Source organism: Sycon ciliatum, chromosome 9 (assembly GCF_964019385.1).
Source record: "Sycon ciliatum chromosome 9, ocSycCili1.1, whole genome shotgun sequence".
NCBI classification, from domain to species: domain Eukaryota; kingdom Metazoa; phylum Porifera; class Calcarea; order Leucosolenida; family Sycettidae; genus Sycon; species Sycon ciliatum.
The window spans coordinates 2,248,101-2,267,982 of NC_088651.1; the positions used below are offsets into that span (position 1 = coordinate 2,248,101).

Sequence of the window (19,882 nt, forward strand, 5' to 3'; positions counted from 1 at the left end):
CACACACAGGTCCAGCACTACACACACACCGGTCCAGCACTACACACACAGGTCCAGCACTACACACACACAGGTCCAGCACTACACACACAGGTCCAGCACTACACACACAGGTCCAGCACTACACATACAGGTCCAGCACTACACACACACACAGGTCCAGCACTACACACACAGGTCCAGCACTACACACACACAGGTCCAGCACTACACATACAGGTCCAGCACTACACACACAGGTCCAGCACTACACACACACAGGTCCAGCACTACACACACTGGTCCAGCACTACACACACAGGTCCAGCACTACACACACAGGTCCAGCACTACACACACAGGTCCAGCACTACACACACAGGTCCAGCACTACACACACAGGTCCAGCACTACACATACAGGTCCAGCACTACACACACACACAGGTCCAGCACTACACACACAGGTCCAGCACTACACACACACAGGTCCAGCACAACACACACAGGTCCAGCACTACACATACAGGTCCAGCACTACACACACACACAGGTCCAGCACTACACACACAGGTCCAGCACTACACACACACAGGTCCAGCACTACACATACAGGTCCAGCACTACACACACAGGTCCAGCACTACACACACACAGGTCCAGCACTACACACACAGGTCCAGCACTACACACACAGGTCCAGCACTACACACACAGGTCCAGCACTACACATACAGGTCCAGCACTACACACACACACAGGTCCAGCACTACACACACAGGTCCAGCACTACACACACACAGGTCCAGCACTACACATACAGGTCCAGCACTACACACACAGGTCCAGCACTACACACACACAGGTCCAGCACTACACACACAGGTCCAGCACTACACACACACACAGGTCCAGCACTACACACATACAGGTCCAGCACTACACACACACAGGTCCAGCACTACACACACACACAGGTCCAGCACTACACACACACACAGGTCCAGCACTACACACATACAGGTCCAGCACTACACACACACTGGTCCAGCACTACACACATAGGTCCAGCACTACACACACACAGGTCCAGCACTACACACACAGGTCCAGCACTACACACACACAGGTCCAGCACTACACACACACTGGTCTGTGCACTCGAACGCGGCGCTACTTTATTCATGAGGTTGGATTTCACTGGCTAGCACTGTAGCTGTACCCCGGTGCCTGAATGTAATTGAATAGCGTGTGCACAATGTTCTGTGTGCTTGTACTTGAAGACGGTGGGCCTGGCGACGATATTTGCTTTCTTCTCAACGCCCGCGGCGATGAGTTTGGTTTCTGCGAGACTAGTCTGCAAGGTGCCAGCACTCAAGTCTTCACTGAATGCTCCAATGAGTAAGTACTCTATAGTCTGTTAAGTCTTCACTGAATGCTCCAGTGAGTATGTCGTCTAGTGTGTCTTGGCATGTGATCACCCCATGCTCTAATGAATAAGTAGTTTATGTGTGTCATGTGATCACCCCATGCCCCAGTGCGTAAGTACTAGTATTCTACGTGTGTCATGTGACTCATGCCATGTGATCACCCCATGCCCCAGTGCGTAAGTACTAGTACTCTATGTGTGCCATGTGACTCATGCCATGTGATCACCCCATGCCCCAGTGCGTAAGTACTAGTACTCTATGTGTGTCATGTGACTCATGTCATGTGATCACCCCATGCCCCAGTGCGTAAGTACTACAGTCTGTTTCAAAAAGATTTACAATCAGGTTTGGGTCTTAAAAAGTATGAAGATAAGGGAAATTTGGACAACAAAGTACATAGAATGGCTTGCTAGGACACGGCAAATTGTTCTGTGAAGGTTTCGGAACAATTGGACCAACCGTTAAGGAGTTAGAATTTCGGCCAGGTTTCCGGCCTTTTCCCATGGTTTACAATTTGCCCAGGAAGCCAGTATCGATTTTTTATCAAAACCCACGATTTATCCTTTCCTTTTTGGCCTTGTGGTTATGAATGCTGTCTGCTGACCATGAAGTTGTGAGTTCAAATCCCAACCTATCCTCACGTCAAACTTTTTTTCATTGTTTTGGTGATCAAGCTGGTACAAGACAAAGAAGGTGGCTGCACCAAACGACTTGTTGGAGCTCGCGCTTCCTGCCGAACTGACTGACACTTGACTGGCTCACGCCATGTGAACACACCCACAACACTGCAATGGTGTGAGTGAATTATAATGGAAGTCATCGCGCTGTAGCTTTTTGAGATTTATTTTAGTATTTCAAGATCGCCAATTTATTTGAATTTAGCAGTCAACGCCGTCTTCTATCAGCGTTCACAAGCGTTTGCTTTTCTCAAAATGTCGTCGAAGTCACACGGATAGCTTTGCCAAGTCATGGCCTTGGGAATGAGTCCGTGTCGATGTCGTTTTCGTCACACGGTGAGTAAATTGCATCGCAGCTCAAAGAAACTATTTTGGTCACAAAACGGACCCATGCAGCTCGTCAACATTTACAACACTTTCGTTTCGACATGTACTCTCTGACTCCATTATCATGTATCGATACGAGGAAGAACTCGTTTGTTGTAAACCAGACGTACGTCCATGACTGTGTCAACATGAGTGAGTTGTCATTTTTCCTGCTTTCGCGCGGAATATTTCTTCGAGTTCACAGTGAGTTTTTCCAGGCAGCGCTCGAGTGCTCATACGGTAAGACGCCAAACTCCGCGGGCGATCGCCAGGGTTGTAAATCTTTTTGAAACGGACTGTAGTACTCTATGTGTGTCATGTGACTCATGTCATGTGATCACCCCATGCTCCAGTGCGTAAGTACTAGTATTCTATGTGTGTCATGTGACTCATGTCATGTGATCACCCCATGCTCCAGTGCGTAAGTACTAGGCCTAGCCCAAATTTGCCGGCAATTCTTCCAGCAAAATATCGAATTTTCCAACGAAAAGAAATTTCTGGCAAATTCCGAGCAAAATAGCGAATTTACGGAGGATCCGGGTGTGTTTTGGCAATTTTATTCAAATTTCTTTGGTTTCATTCTTTTAGGCCAAAGTCATGCTGAATAGCTCGTGCAGGTTGTCAGTGGTACATAAATTTGAAATCATGCTACAAAATCCGTAATACTGACACCATTATAAGTTTTGCTTTCCTCATCAGAGTCACCATCCACTTTTACCAAAGTAGACGGTTCATTCGAAGCTATTTTTGCCACAAAGCAGGGGCAAAATGGAGCAAAATATCGGAAACGAAAGGCAATGCCTAGCAAAATATGGAAAGTGATCGGGCAAAATTTGCCGGCAAAATATCGAAGCGCCCCGAGCAAATTTGGGCTAGGCCTAGTAAGTACTAGTATTCTATGTGTGCCATGTGACTCATGTCATGTGATCACCCCATGCCCCAGTGCGTAAGTACTAGTATTCTATGTGTGTCATGTGACTCATGTCATGTGATCACCCCATGCCCCAGTGCGTAAGTACTAGTATTCTATGTGTGTCATGTGACTCATGTCATGTGATCATCCCATGCCCCAGTGCGTAAGTACTAGTACTCTATGTGTGTCATGTGACTCATGTCATGTGATCACCCCATGCCCCAGTACGTAAGTACTAGTAGTCTATGTGTGTCATGTGAGTCACGTCATGTGATCACCCCATGCCCCAGTGCGTAAGTACTAGTACTCTATGTGTGTCATGTGACTCATGTCATGTGATCACACCATGCCCCAGTGCGTAAGTACTAGTGTAGTACTCTATGTGTGTCATGTGACTCATGTCATGTGATCACTCCATGTTCCACTGAGTATGTCTTCTACGAGTGGGTACGTAGTCTGTCTTGTATTCACGCCATGCTCCAATCAGCGAGTTCTCTACTGTGGATTTTGTCTTGGCATGCGATGTTCCAACACCAACATCCACAACCGGGATTTGTTAAAGGCCGATGTCGTCAATTTTAAATATACCGCCAACCCTGTTATCCACAACAACCTCGGATATAACTACCAACACTATGATCAGTGTGTGTGGTCATATCATGTTCCAGCGCAAACGCCCATCCCTGGGATTTGCTGGAGGCAGACGTCATCAAGTTTTAAATATACTCACTTTGTGGTGCGTCTGATCTACTCACCTCTCACCACTTTAGTAGCTGAGTCTGTCCCTGCATCCTTGAGGGTGGTGGAATTTCGGCAGAGTCAGAAAATCAGTTCTACTGAATCCATTTTATGGAGCTGCCCCTGTGTGACCCCACTTAAAGTACAGCAATTTAGAGGCCTTCGAATGAGATGCATTTTCACTTGTATTATTGCGAATTATCATCATCCAAAATTTTGAGAATTCAGTTTACTTCAAATGTGTGTGTGTGTGTGTGTGTGCGTGCGTGCGTGCGTGTGTGTGTGTATGTGTGCATATGCGACATGTGTGTGTCTTCATGAGTGTGTGTGTGTGCGTCTAAACTCTGCATTGCTCAGCAATCTACTATTTGGCGTGTGTGTGTGTGTGTGTGTGTGTGTGTGTGTGTGTGTGTATCTGTGCCAGTTATGTTGATTAGACAGTTATCTGGTGCAAGTCTTGATCTGTCTCATTCAGATCTTGTTCGCTATCGTTGCTATAAGAGAAAATCTGTGGGTGCACATCCGGTGCATTTGCAGATTTGCGTGCTTCTCTTGCGACGGGCGTATACATGGTACATGGTATATGTGTGTCTGTGCATTCATGGATGTGTGTGTGTCCATGGGTGTGTGCATGCATTCGTGTGTGTGTGTCTGTTTGTAATGTCTGCATTGTTCAGCAATCTACTATGTGGCCGGTTAAACTGTAACAGCAGCGGTGATAACTTTGCTCGCATCCGCCAGAGCCACGTGCGCACCTTGGCCACGGTTGCCCCGAGTGGAGAAGAAGGATTTGAATGCAAGTAGGTGATACCTTAGTTACAATAACCCAGTCTGGAGTAGGATCTCAATGCAAGTAGGTGATACCTTGGTTACGATAACCCAGTCTGGAGTAGGACCCCAATGCAAGTAGGTGATACCTTGGTTACGATAACCCAGTCTGGAGTAGGATCTCAATGCAAGTAGGTGATACCTTGGTTACGATAACCCAGTCTGGAGTAGGATCTCAATGCAAGTAGGTGATACCTTGGTTATGATAACTCAGTCTGGAGTAGGATCTCAATGCAAGTAGGTGATACCTTGGTTACGATAACCCAGTCTGGAGTAGGATCTCAATGCAAGTAGGTGATACCTTGGTTACGATAACAAGTCTGGAGTAGGATCTCAATGCAAGTAGGTGATACCTTGGTTACGATAACCCAGTCTGGAGTAGGATCTCAATGCAAGTAGGTGATACCTTGGTTATGATAACTCAGTCTGGAGTAGGATCTCAATGCAAGTAGGTGATACCTTGGTTACGATAACCCAGTCTGGAGTAGGATCTCAATGCAAGTAGGTGATACCTTGGTTACGATAACCCAGTCTGGAGTAGGACCCCAATGCAAGTAGGTGATACCTTGGTTACGATAACCCAGTCTGGAGTAGGATCTCAATGCAAGTAGGTGATACCTTGGTTACGATAACCCAGTCTGGAGTAGGACCCCAATGCAAGTAGGTGATACCTTGGTTACGATAACCCAGTCTGGAGTAGGATCTCAATGCAAGTAGGTGATACCTTGGTTACGATAACAAGTCTGGAGTAGGATCTCAATGCAAGTAGGTGATACCTTGGTTACGATAACCCAGTCTGGAGTAGGATCTCAATGCAAGTAGGTGATACCTTGGTTATGATAACTCAGTCTGGAGTAGGATCTCAATGCAAGTAGGTGATACCTTGGTTACGATAACCCAGTCTGGAGTAGGATCTCAATGCAAGTAGGTGATACCTTGGTTACGATAACCCAGTCTGGAGTAGGACCCCAATGCAAGTAGGTGATACCTTGGTTACGATAACCCAGTCTGGAGTAGGATCTCAATGCAAGTAGGTGATACCTTGGTTACGATAACCCAGTCTGGAGTAGGACCCCAATGCAAGTAGGTGATACCTTGGTTACGATAACCCAGTCTGGAGTAGGATCTCAATGCAAGTAGGTGATACCTTGGTTACGATAACAAGTCTGGAGTAGGATCTCAATGCAAGTAGGTGATACCTTGGTTATGATAACTCAGTCTGGAGTAGGATCTCAATGCAAGTAGGTGATACCTTGGTTACGATAACAAGTCTGGAGTAGGATCTCAATGCAAGTAGGTGATACCTTGGTTACGATAACTCAGTCTGGAGTAGGATCTCAATGCAAGTAGGTGATACCTTGGTTACGATAACCCAGTCTGGAGTAGGATCTCAATGCAAGTAGGTGATACCTTGGTTATGATAACTCAGTCTGGAGTAGGATCTCAATGCAAGTAGGTGATACCTTGGTTATGATAACCCAGTCTGGAGTAGGATCTCAATGCAAGTAGGTGATACCTTGGTTATGATAACTCAGTCTGGAGTAGGATCTCAATGCAAGTAGGTGATACCTTGGTTACGATAACCCAGTCTGGAGTAGGATCTCAATGCAAGTAGGTGATACCTTGGTTACGATAACCCAGTCTGGAGTAGGACCCCAATGCAAGTAGGTGATACCTTGGTTACGATAACCCAGTCTGGAGTAGGATCTCAATGCAAGTAGGTGATACCTTGGTTACGATAACCCAGTCTGGAGTAGGACCCCAATGCAAGTAGGTGATACCTTGGTTACGATAACCCAGTCTGGAGTAGGATCTCAATGCAAGTAGGTGATACCTTGGTTACGATAACAAGTCTGGAGTAGGATCTCAATGCAAGTAGGTGATACCTTGGTTATGATAACTCAGTCTGGAGTAGGATCTCAATGCAAGTAGGTGATACCTTGGTTACGATAACAAGTCTGGAGTAGGATCTCAATGCAAGTAGGTGATACCTTGGTTACGATAACTCAGTCTGGAGTAGGATCTCAATGCAAGTAGGTGATACCTTGGTTACGATAACCCAGTCTGGAGTAGGATCTCAATGCAAGTAGGTGATACCTTGGTTATGATAACTCAGTCTGGAGTAGCATCTCAATGCAAGTAGGTGATACCTTGGTTACGATAACAAGTCTGGAGTAGGATCTCAATGCAAGTAGGTGATACCTTGGTTATGATAACTCAGTCTGGAGTAGGATCTCAATGCAAGTAGGTGATACCTTGGTTACGATAACCCAGTCTGGAGTAGGACCCCAATGCAAGTAGGTGATACCTTGGTTACGATAACCCAGTCTGGAGTAGGATCTCAATGCAAGTAGTTGATACCTTGGTTACGATAACAAGTCTGGAGTAGGATCTCAATGCAAGTAGGTGATACCTTGGTTATGATAACTCAGTCTGGAGTAGGATCTCAATGCAAGTAGTTGATACCTTGGTTACGATAACAAGTCTGGAGTAGGATCTCAATGCAAGTAGGTGATACCTTGGTTACGATAACTCAGTCTGGAGTAGGATCTCAATGCAAGTAGGTGATACCTTGGTTACGATAACCCAGTCTGGAGTAGGACCCCAATGCAAGTAGGTGATACCTTGGTTACGATAACCCAGTCTGGAGTAGGATCTCAATGCAAGTAGGTGATACCTTGGTTACGATAACAAGTCTGGAGTAGGATCTCAATGCAAGTAGGTGATACCTTGGTTATGATAACCCAGTCTGGAGTAGGATCTCAATGCAAGTAGGTGATACCTTGGTTACGATAACAAGTCTGGAGTAGGATCTCAATGCAAGTAGGTGATACCTTGGTTATGATAACTCAGTCTGGAGTAGGATCTCAATGCAAGTAGGTGATACCTTGGTTATGATAACCCAGTCTGGAGTAGGATCTCAATGCAAGTAGGTGATACCTTGGTTACGATAACAAGTCTGGAGTAGGATCTCAATGCAAGTAGGTGATACCTTGGTTATGATAACTCAGTCTGGAGTAGGATCTCAATGCAAGTAGGTGATACCTTGGTTATGATAACCCAGTCTGGAGTAGGATCTCAATGCAAGTAGGTGATATACGTCAGTCACAGTAACCCAGTCTGGAGAAGTGGAATCTCAACGCAAGTACACTCAAACGTCTCTTATCCGGGCACCTTGGGACCGGGCACTGCCCGTATCCCAGGTTTGCCCGTACCTCAGGATAACTCCTCTACCATGAACCATAATGAGGAGGTTTATTTGGCACATATTGCACATGTTCGGGATACAAAAATAATCCATTGAGAAAAATGAGTGGATTACACAGGTTGGCAATGACAAATAACCTCTTGCACATACGGAAAAGTGCAAACACTCGAATTCGAAACTTTTTTTGCCATGGGAACTCAAGCTGAGCGTGCCCAGTAGAGAGACGTGCCCGTATCTGAGGCATCCAGATAGGAGACGTTTGAGTGTAGGTGATCATGTGCAGAATTTCCCAATTCCAATGATACGGAATATATAACCGACGCGGAGACAACAATTTTTTCAATTTTTTTTTAAATAAAAAGGGTGAGCTGTATTATACACATATCAAGGCAAAGAGTTCCATGGGTCAATTCCAACGGTCAGTTCCAAGGGTCAGTTCCAAGGGTCGGTTCCAAGGGTGGGTTCCAAGGGTGGGTTCCAAGGGCCAGTTCCAAAGGTGAGTTCCAAGGGGGAGTTCCAAGGGTGGGTTCCAAGAACATGATGACAATCCCAAGAAAACGTTCTTGGAGCTCACCCTACACCTTCACTTTGATTTGTGTATAGAATGAGTGCGAAGATGATCCTATGTATTGCTATTCTGACAACAGCTGACCATTATCAGTGAGTTTCCTGGGAGCGAAAAATGCTAAAACGCCAAAGAGGAGGACGCACTTAAGGTTCTTGAACAGCCACATTTTGATAACCTTCACTGGAATACTTTCGAACCTTCCCTCATCCATAGCCAAACGCTTTGTCTTCGCAGAGTCAGTGACCACGTGTAGTGGAGCACTGTATTACCATAGCAGAGTTGCTATGGTGACCTCTTGCACTTCTTTCTAATACCGTCCCAGCCGTTAGTGATACTGCTGCTGTTGCTGCCATCACCTCTGTTCTTACTGGTACAGTGAAATCTATCTAGGACGACCGCTCAAAAGGACCTTCAAAACGTGGTCTTTGTAACCAGGTGGTTTCCTTGTCCAGACGTGACAGAGAATAGCACCCCTTGATCCTTGCTGTAGTGATCTTCTGGGCCAGGTGGTTGGCTTATCCGAGTGGTCGTCTTGACTGGTTTTCCTGGTGTTGTTATTGCGTCTGCCTCTGTCACAGGGGAATCAGCGTAACCGATCTGAACTTCATCGATTCGGATGCAGTCAATCCAGCCTTGGTCGATAACGGCCAGAACTGTGGTAATGGAGATGTAAGTCGGAGCTGACGCCGGCGAATTCCGGTCATGATGTGTATGCAGAGATTGCACCCAATGCATCCCACCAAGAGAATAATTATAATCTCCCGAGAATGTGCCACTCCTCATTCCACTTCTATGGGGTTTCCCTTTCCATCTTGCTTTTTAGTGAGCAGCGAAATAATGGTGTACTAGCTGTGCTAGTACTTGTTAGCAACAATCCGAACTAGCGCACACACTGCACTGCATTGCTTTGTACTGCATTCAAGACTGACGTCATGCGCTTTGTTTTGCTGCGTAATCACAAATGGCACCAGCCCATTTTGCGGAAAAGAAAAACAAATCTTGCTTGCCCTGTTGTGCTCTTCCAGACAACGGATCGTGCTTCAGCAGTGTTTCTTTTCCCACCATCCCTCCCTATCCAACTTATTCACACCATCATAATTATCATACCCACTAATCGGGTCCACTCTCACAACTGGTGTTATCTAGCTATTTGCTGCGGCTCTGCCTTGCGCTATATTACATCCATTTAGCATTGCAGCTCTACGTTGAGCTAACAGCAGCTCTACTTTGAGCTAACAGCAGCTCTACTTTGAGCTAACAGCAGCTCTACTTTGAGCTAACCGCAGCTCTACTTTGAGCTAACAGCAGCTCTACTTTGAGCTAACAGCAGCTCTACTTTGAGCTAACCGCAGCTCTACTTTGCGGAGCTAACAGCAGCTCTACTTTGAGCTAACAGCAGCTCTACCTTGAGCTAACAGCAGCTCTACTTTGAGCTAACAGCAGCTCTACTTTGAGCTAACAGCAGCTCTACTTTGAGCTAATCGCAGCTCTACTTTGAGCTAACAGCAGCTCTACTTTGAGCTAACCGCAGCTCTACTTTGAGCTAACCGCAGCTCTACTTTGAGCTAACAGCAGCTCTACTTTGAGCTAACAGCAGCTCTGCTCTGAGCTAACAGCAGCTCTGCTCTGAGCTAACACCAGCTCTACTTTGAGCTTCAAACCAGTTGTTTCGAAACCAGCACTCCTCAATCCAAAGATGCCTCTTTGTTGACTTGTTTGTGTGAGGGATGGGGCTAATGGAAAAAAGCACTCTCTGACAGAAACTCACTGCGCGTATGCAACTCACCAGTATGATGATGGCTGATATACAGATTGCGTGCACGCTATCCTTCGTTTGTACGTAGTACGAACCGAACCTGAGACACGTAATGTGAGTTTTTGCGGTTGGAGACCCTATATGCAGAGTTGCACACTCTTTCAAAGGGAGCTTATTTACTGATTACACCAAGAGTAGATAAACAAGAGTGTGCAGCTCGCGGATGGGTTGGCCCACGGCAGAATTTTTAGCCGACGTAATCTTTTCTTTGGCACACCCGCTGAGAGTCTTCTGGCAAGCTTTGCCTCGTGTACTTGGCCGGGTTTTACATTACAAGGTCGTTGCCCAGCACGTGCTCTCATACTGCTCTGCGGCAAAATAAGCGCACTTCTGAACAAGGTGACGAACCGTGAATTTGTTTTGTTTTGTTTGCATCCTAGGTATGTGTGAATGCGCAGTGCTTGCCTCAAACCAATCCAGCAACAGGGATTGAGTTCTGCGGATCTAACGGCGCCGGAGTAGAATGCAGTGGACAGGGAGTGTGTGACAACAATCAAGTGTGCCGCTGCAATCCCGGATTCACTGGAGCTATCTGTGACGCGAGTTAGTATCAGTGATGGCGCATTGCAGCCATGTGTAATGTACTGTGTGTGCGTGTATGTCAGCGATGGTGGATTGCACCCATGTCTACTGCATGCTCACATGTCAGAGAATCAAAGCATCTGTGCCGGTGCAATCGCGGATTCACTGGACCTATCTGTGGTGCGAGTTAGTATCAACCATGCCGTATTGCACCCATGTGTTCTGTACGTATGTTAGAGAACCAACGCATTTAGACTATGTAAGGGACACAGAACCGCAATACCGGAAAGCGTGCGGGTTTCAACTCCAGACTTGGAAGTTCAGCAAAACCTGCCTACGACAGCTGCTCAAGGAACGCTCAAAACGTGGTGTGTATTGCAAGGTTGCCTCCGGCTTATCCAGGGTACTGAAATAGCATCCCTTGGTCCTGCTGGCTGCAGTGGGCGTCTGGGGCAGGTGGTTGCCGTACCTTAGTGGTGCCTGGCAGACTTTACTGTGCAGTGAAATCTCAATAAGAAAACCACTGATAAGACAAGCTTTCGCTTTAGAAGGACAAGCATTCATAACTCTTAGGCTATGATCGTCTGGTCGGATCCGGATTTAGATCCAAATCTCACATCCGTCAGATCCTTCAGAATCAACCGATCACTTTTTCTCAGACCTTGGCTGTTGCCATGTTGACGAAGTAAAAAATGGCGCTGCCAGGTCACCCGAAAGGGCGAAAGTCGTACTGATCGCGCACATCGTACGAAAAGTCAACAAAAGTTGACTAGTCGTGCACCAATGAGTACAAAAATGATTTTTACCCGCCATACACGCACAAAGGTCACATTTGGATCCAATGGATCCAGTCAACCCTGCTCCCGGGGCAGGGTTGCTCGGATTCAAATCCGAAGGATCTGGATCCGGATTCGACCAATCAACCACTGCAGATCCAGTGGATCCGACGGATCTGGATCTGGATCCGACCAAAAGATCACAGCCGAATACTGTACAGGCAGAGAATGTTGTCGGTCAATAATTTCGTCCAACTCCAAAGCAAGGGAATTCCTCCAGTTGATAATTTAGTCCATGGAGTGTATTGAAAAGCTGGAGAAATCGACATTAGTCCGGGATTTATTTCAGTCCAATAGCTCCCTGGGCGAAAAAGATGAAATTAAATTCCAAATGAATATTTCTGCTTGTACAGTAGATAGATCACTGTGTATCCACTGGGTATAACATATGGATAAGGGAACTCTCGTTATTGCAAACAAATACTGTCAGTTCATTGAAGTTGTGGACATGACTGCATGTGTGCATCTACTCATGTGTGTGTGTGTGTGTGTGCACGTGTGTGTGTGTGTGTGTGTGTACGTGTGTGTGCGTGCATGCGTGCGTGCCTGCCTGTGTGTGTGTGTGTGTGTGTGTGTGTGTGTGTGTGTGTGTGTGTGTGTGTGTGCACGTGTGTCTGTGAATGCAGTGACTGACGAATGCGGGTCGATGCCATGTCAGAATGGCGGGACGTGCAATGACCTGGGACTTGTGTTTGAGTGCAACTGCCCCACCGGTACATCTGGAGATCTGTGCCAGACCAGTACGTATGGATAGCTCTAATTTGTACCTAATGCACCCTATTGTACCTTTGTTGTATATGTAAATCTGACCAGCTTGCCTGGATACTACATACTCCTAAAGTGAAACAGTTCAGCCAATGTTGAACGGTATCTGCTGGGATGACGGCTACACCATAGCTCAGTGGTTAGAGCATCACTAGCTACAAGCGAAGGTCCCTGGTTGGAATCCTGGTGGTGACAGTCAATTTTTTCTTCGGATTTTTCCCGTTTGTGTCTTTCCCTCAAACCAGTGAAAAAAGTTCAGCCTATATTAAGATGTAATTTTCGAATTGTCTAAGAGAGTACTGGTGATGTGGTGAAAATGTGGTTCAGAACTATATAAATTTGTTCAGGTGTCTGATCACATTCTTGCACTTTGAATATCAGTACCCCTATCACATCACGTTGTCAAAAGACAGACGTGTGTGTGTGTGTGCGTCGCTCAGGGGTACCTTAGACTGATTTTTCAGTTTCTCTCCTTGAACGCTGGAGAACCTCCAAGGCAAACAGCCCAGCAAAAGCGTGCTGGCAATTCATTCTAAGGACTACGGCCCTGCTAGTGAATTGTTCACAATCAGCAGTTTGGGGTGATTTAAATCCACGAATGTGTGACAGTTTTGAAATAGCAAAAATCAAATTCCTAGCAAAAGTTTCCTACTTAACAGTACAGTACTACATGTACTGTCGTGGACATGGAAATCCAGTCGATTGACCGGGGCCGGCGCCGTCAGCTCGTACAGAACGTGCGTTGCTGCATGCAGTGCACATGTTGATCCGATGCGACCAGTGCGCTGCAACGCATAAATGCATGTGTGTACCGCTTATCCACGACTGCATGGCCAGCGCCCTGGGGCCGCTAGAAGTGCGACCGGATTTCCATGTCCATGACAGCACGATGAATTGCTGCATAGTGATAATGATCTTCACATGTACTGAGTCGCTGTCCTTCATGTACATCTGTGTTGCTGCTCTGTAGTTATTGACAATTGTTTGAGCATGCCGTGTGCGAATGGTGCCACATGCACGAACGGCCTGAATACGTTCAGTTGTGAGTGTGTACCAGGGTTTACCAGCAGCAACTGCAGTGAAAGTAAGTTGTCACTGAGTCTTGCTATGTGCATTTGTATTGCCTCCATTGAAAGTCAGACTATTTTATAAGTCACCCTCTTTTCAGGTTCACGGTATTTAGTTTGTGTGACTGAGCTGATCACCATTCGGAGAAGCTCGAGTAGGTACTCAATGTGCCCAAGTACACATAATAATTAATATGATCCGAGAGGCTGTATTGCTGCGACTTAAAGTTGAGACACACTAAGTGTCGTCAGTTTAATCCGACGAACTGCGGCTCTCCTCGCCACTCCACACAACAACAAAAGACTCGTGCACACTGGGAGAGAGAGCGTTTTCTCTAACTGGCTTTCAGTAAGGGGACTGGAGAACTGCGCTCCAACAAAACGGACAAGAGAATATATTATGGGGACGTGGAGAAAAGAGGGGAAAAAATGGGGTGAGGGATACTAAAGAGGTGACTGTGCAAAGTACAACAAGGCCTGAACAGGACGGGAGACAAAGACGAACGACGGGGAAATACGACGGACACAAGACGGCAACCAGACAAATACAACGGAGACAAGACGAGAAAATGTGTATGCAACGGGGACGAGATGATAAATAATGCATACGGAGGGGACAGAAGACGGTGCAGCGGCATGTACTAAGCATTCCAAGACGGCGCAGCGGCGTGTACCACGGGTCAGCAGCATGTACGACACAGAGACACATACGCAGCCACGTGTACGACAAAAGAGACACAAGCGCAGCCACATGTACGACAAAAGAGACACAAGCGCAGCCACATGTACGACAAGAGACACCCGCGCAGCCGCATGTACGACACAGAGCTACAAGCGCGACCACATGTACAACACTATCCCCAACCAAAAAAAGACATCCACTCCTGTGGATGGAAGTGTATATAGAAAAAAACAGGAGAAGACAGACCGGAGAAGAAGACAGAAAGACCGGGGAAATGAAATGTGAAACAACATAAATAGGCGACAATAAAACACAAAAGAAGTGGGGTCACGACTGTTGAACGCATGACGAGTAGGCCAGGAGGGTTAACACCAGTCGGGAGCCCCGCAAAACTGTGCATCAATCAAATGGAACCTGCAAGCAACAGATTTTGCAGAGGACCCCGGCTGGCGAGCTGTTCGACCTGTAGTTGTCCCTTTGGATCTTGATTATTTGAACAGCACCAACCTAGTACGCCACCCACCCAACAGTCGAGACAAACAAAATTACACATGCAAGAGAAAAAATGCAGCTTACGCAAGATCGTTATAGCAATAAATGTCCACCAACGGAACAACATCGGATAAGTCCTCCAGGACAGGAGGCGTAGCCGGCCGCGGTGCAGGAGAAGAGGGTGCGGATAGTGCTGACAGTGAATCAGGTGACATGCATGGGGCTGTGTGCTGTGCTGCCCGGCGGACTCTGCGGCGCTGTCGCGAGCGGCGAGACCGACGGCGCACACGGCGAAGCAACGGGAGTGCTGGAGGTGCCGGTGGACAGAGCGGGGGAGGCAACGGAGCAACCGGTAGAGAGCACTCCGACCCCGTCATGGCAAAATAGACAGACGTCGGGGCCGCGGCGGCGCGATAACTAGAACGAGCAAAAAAAATGACAAAAAACAACCGAAACAACTGGAGCACGCAGCCTCAAGCAATCACCACCCCTTCCACGGAAGCTGACCCTGTCCTGCCTCTAAGGCGACGTAACCCCCAGGCGACAACACACATGAACGTCTGGGTCGGGGTGTACCAGGCCGGGGCGGGGACGGAGGGGAACCCGGAGGAGACGGGGGCGTACCCGGAGGGGAACCCGGGGGTGAAGGAGGAGGGGTGGGGACCGAACCCGGGGGCTGAACCAGAACGGGAGCCGGAGCCACAGGGTGGGGTGCACCAAACGGGGCAGGCAAAAACATGGCTGGACCCCCCATAGATGGCATCGCCGTAATTTCAGGCGGAGACACTCCCTGCTGTACCCCTGGGGGAACCACTACCTTACCGTGGACAGCCCGTAACCGATCGGTGTGTACCGTTAAATGCTTAGCATGGCGGGCCGAAGGAGGGGGTCCCACCCGCACAATGGAACACACCACGCCCTTAATTACTTCTACCTGCCATGGCCCAGTCCAGGGGCGAAATAGCTTAGGGCTGGCACCCGGGGGCGGAACTGCATGGAGCCAGACATAGTCACCTGGTTGAAAACTGGGGGATTTCACCCGCCTATCATAAGTAGATTTAGCCACCCGATGTGCCACTCCCAGGCGATCCCGGACTACACCAAACGCCCTAGCCAAAGATGACCGCAAATTTGTGATATATGCGGGCAGAGGCGTAACTTGAGGGACCCCCGGGGCAGGGAGAAAAAGATCAAGGGGTAAACGGGCCTCCCTCCCAAATAGCACAAAATGAGGGGTGAATCCCGTAGCACGGTGGACACCCGTATTGTAAGCAAATTGTACCAGAGGAAGGTGGCGGTCCCAGGATGTTTGGTCGTCCGCGACATAGGCCCGGAGGGCCACCTGAATCGTGCGGTTTGCCCTCTCGACAAGACCATCTGACTGTGGCCGGTAAGGGGTGGTGCGGGACTTACAAACCCCCAACAATTTACATAAAGAGGAGATTAGGCGGCTCTCAAAATTAGGGCCCTGGTCCGAATGTAATTGGCAGGGGACTCCAAACTTCAAAAATACCCGGTCAATCAAACGGTCTGCTACGGTCTCGGCCTTCATATCCGGGAGGGGAATAATTTCTACCCACTTAGAAAAATAGTCTGCTACCACTAACACATACTTATTACCACGAGCCGTGAGGGGAAGGGGTCCCATGATGTCCATCGCCATAACTTCAAATGGGGCACCTACGCAAATAGTACCAAGCGGGGCTTTCACAGCCCTGGGCGGATCTTTACCGCGCTCGCAAGTCGTGCAGCTTTTGCAATAGAGGGCCACATCCACGGACATCCCCGGCCAATATGCCACCGATCTTAAACGGGCTAATGTACGATCCTGGCCAAAATGGCCAGAAGTGCGGCCGGCGTGCGCCTCATTTAGAAATTTGGTGTGTAAAACTGCCGGAACTACTAATTGCCGTGCTAGCGATGGCAGTGTTTCGCGGTAGAGAACTCCCTCGGTCAGAGCTAGGTTCTCAGTCTGTGACATGAGGGCGCGCACGACGGGGCTGTCACCATCCTGAATGGGCTGAGCGGCCGCCAGCCGATCTACAACTACATGGATATCCGCATCCGCCTGTTGTGCCTGAAGAATTTCGGAGACATCTGGCGTAGAAAAACTAACTGCATTTACGGACGGCTCCGCTTCGAACTGGCGACTCAAACCGTCGGCGTTTCCATGTTGCAACCCGGGGCGATGCTGTACAGTGAAATGAAACTCAGCCAGCGTGCTCAGCCATCGCGCAGTCTGTCCTGTTGGATTTTTAAAATTCATTAGCCATCTCAGGCTACCATGATCTGTGCGCAACAAAAATGGCCGTAACAGAATGTATGGTCGAAAAGTGCGGCACGCCCAAACTACCGCCAGCAACTCCAATTTGGTGATGGTATAGTTCTTTTCCGCCGCCGAACACGACCGACTTATGTACGCTATGGGGCGCTCCAGGCCATCATTAGTCACCTGTGACAGTACCGCACCTAGGCCTGAAACGCAGGCATCCGTATCCACAATAAATGGGCGCGAAAAGTCTGGAAAGGCCAAAATGGGTGCTGAACTAAACGCTGTGCACAACTTTTTGAACGCTAACTGATGAGCCTCTGCCCAGACAAATGGAGTCTCTTTTCGTAACAGGTCATGCAGTGGATGGGCCACCGACGCAAAATGCGGAATAAACCGTCGATAGTATGACGCAAATCCGAGAAATGATTGTAGAGACTTAAGAGACGCTGGCTGCTTCCATTCCTGTACCGCTTTAACTTTTCCCGGGTCCGTGGAAATCCCCTTAGCCGAGACTACATGCCCTAAGAAATGGACCTCGGCCAGCAGCAAATGGCACTTTCTAGGTTTTATCTTAAGCTTCGCTCGTCGTAATGCAGTTAGCACAGCCTCTAAACGGCGCAAGTGCTCCGCGAATGTGCGAGAAAACACAATAACATCATCGAGATACACTAGACAGTAGAGGGGGGAAAGGCCCCGCAGCACGGCATGCATCATCCGTTGGAACGTGGCAGGAGCATTGCAGAGGCCAAAGGGCATGCGGCGGAATTCAAATAGCCCCTGTGGAGTGATGAACGCCGTTTTCTGCTGATCCTTCCCCTCCACTGGCACCTGCCAGTAACCCGACTGTAGGTCTAACGTGGAAAAATACTGTGCCCCACCCAGCCTATCCAGGGTATCGTCAATCCTAGGCAAGGGGTACGAATCCTTGTGCGTGGCATCATTTAATTTACGGTAGTCGACACAGAACCTAATTGAACCATCTGGTTTTTGTACCAATACAATCGGACTAGCCCACGGGGACACGCTAGGGGATATTATACCCTTGTCTAACATTTTCTCGACCTCTTCGGCCACAATCTTGACCCTGGGAGGGGGGAGGCGTCTCGGCCCCTGACGAATTGGGCGTGTAGCGCCGGTGTCGATGCAATGAGTCAAGAGGGGGGTCTCTCCCACATCACAATCATCTACGGCTATGACATCATTAAAACTGTTCAGTAAACTGACCAGAGCTTGGCGTTGTTCCGCAGTGCCAGCAAACCGAGAGAGATCAAAGCGATCCGCTGGTGTTGAATCGGACGTCGCTGACTGCACGCCCACTGCCACACCCTCGTCTGTTGAGACATCCGGCCGAGGGTCCTCCACCGGTAGGAACTGCCCTAGATGCATACCACGCTCCAACCACACCGGCACATCAGACACATTGGTTACACACAAGGGGACACTACCCGAAGGAGATACAGCGCACACAGCACGGGGTAGGGCATACCCCAAATCGGAATCAACAACAGCTTCTACCAGACCAATCATCTCGGGAGGGGCGTTGACTGCGCCCCGCAACAGCAATTGTGACCATGGGGGAATTTCCACAGCAGACACTAAGGAGATGGAGTAGCCCAGTTCCGGCGGAGCAGCAGGGGGGCAGACCCTGGGAGGGACCACCGGGGTAGGGGAATACACAGGCCACGTGATGCCACCCCGAACAATAAACGCAATGATAAAACTAAAAGCTAACGCGAGTTTGCACACTAATATCAGCCGAGCTGAACCACAAACACTTGCTATTAAAAGCAACAGGGTCGAAAACCCAAACCACAACGTGCTCTGCACGTCACCGCCGAACCTTGCGGCATGAACCGGAACTACATCCCCCCGTCCCCTAGACAATGGGACGGTGTTACCTGCTAACTTTAAACGGGGTGACCCATCCAGGTGTAGCGAAAACCCATGGGCTGCCAAAATGTCGGCACCCAACAAACACTCCTCAGTTAACCCCGCGACAGCTAAAACACGGGCGGAAAACGAAATATTGCCAAACTTAAATGTCAGGGGTAAACAGCCCTTCATGTCAAGGGTACCCCCGCCTGCAGTGTACAGTGCCGACACACCCAACTCTGAAGCGGGTCGTAATAAATGCTCCGCATGCAATTTCTGCACTACCGCAAAATTCACCAAGGTAATGGCCGCACCCGTGTCGACCAGACATGATACCACCGAGTTACACACATCAGTACTCAACTTACCGGGCGCGAAGAGACTGGTGCCAGCACGGTGGATGTAGAAGGGTACCGCATCGGTGACGGCCGTGACAGCACCCACCGGGAGGGCATCCGAGGACTCGACCGGAATAGACGGAGGGGAGGGCAGTGGAGCGGCAGGTGGAGTGCAGAGGTGGGCCTCCGCCGGAGAATGCTCGAAGGCACATATGTCACACACATCACACGCATCAGACACAGAGGCAGCATTAGCAGGACATCCTACATCTGGGACCGTAACAATACCACCCTCAGGCGCCGGGGACAACAGGTCCGGACACTCAGGCGCAGCCGAAGCTGCCAAATTCTCGGTTTCCCCCAAAGACAAAGGGAGGAAAGGGTCACACAATTCCATGGTATCATCGGTAAAGATCGGCAAAGCCACAGCAATACACTCCTCATCACATTCATCAGTTGGCTGTGGTTCCATGGTCGAGGTGGCAGGAAGACCCGCACCAGCCGCCTCGCCTAG

General features: G+C 48.7%; 2 protein-coding genes across 2 annotated transcripts in view; one reads left to right on the plus strand and one right to left on the minus strand.

The window, feature by feature from the left end:
- LOC135824916 (neurogenic locus notch homolog protein 1-like) overlaps positions 1 to 19,882 on the plus strand; it is a 77,011-nt gene that overhangs the window by 29,089 nt on the left and 28,040 nt on the right. Inside the window, exons 21-26 of the mRNA XM_065337658.1 lie at positions 1,262 to 1,379; positions 4,780 to 4,902; positions 9,285 to 9,375; positions 10,903 to 11,065; positions 12,507 to 12,620; positions 13,616 to 13,729. Coding sequence (XP_065193730.1) covers positions 1,262 to 1,379; positions 4,780 to 4,902; positions 9,285 to 9,375; positions 10,903 to 11,065; positions 12,507 to 12,620; positions 13,616 to 13,729 — 723 coding nt within the window. The remainder of the gene's footprint in view (positions 1 to 1,261; positions 1,380 to 4,779; positions 4,903 to 9,284; positions 9,376 to 10,902; positions 11,066 to 12,506; positions 12,621 to 13,615; positions 13,730 to 19,882) is intronic.
- Positions 14,166 to 19,549, minus strand: LOC135824917 (uncharacterized). The gene is made up of 3 exons (XM_065337659.1): positions 19,399 to 19,549; positions 18,383 to 18,550; positions 14,166 to 15,303 (listed from the first exon to the last, which is right to left on the minus strand). Exons 1-3 carry the CDS (start codon positions 19,483 to 19,485, stop codon positions 15,091 to 15,093), a joined length of 468 nt encoding a protein of 155 aa, XP_065193731.1. The 5' UTR covers positions 19,486 to 19,549; the 3' UTR covers positions 14,166 to 15,090.

What these genes read in the sequence shown, in the direction of transcription:
- LOC135824917 (XM_065337659.1), bottom strand. Translation starts at nt 19,485, where the DNA reads ATGCCCTCCCGGTGGGTGCTGTCACGGCCGTCACCGATGCGGTACCCT. An exon ending in CACCAGTCTCTTCGCGCCCG is followed by an intron (nt 18,551 to 19,398) that starts GTAAGTTGAGTA and finishes GTGTGGTTGGAG; the next exon opens with CGTGGTATGCATCTAGGGCA. An exon ending in CGGAACAACGCCAAGCTCTG is followed by an intron (nt 15,304 to 18,382) that starts GTCAGTTTACTG and finishes TGCTCGTTCTAG; the next exon opens with TTATCGCGCCGCCGCGGCCC.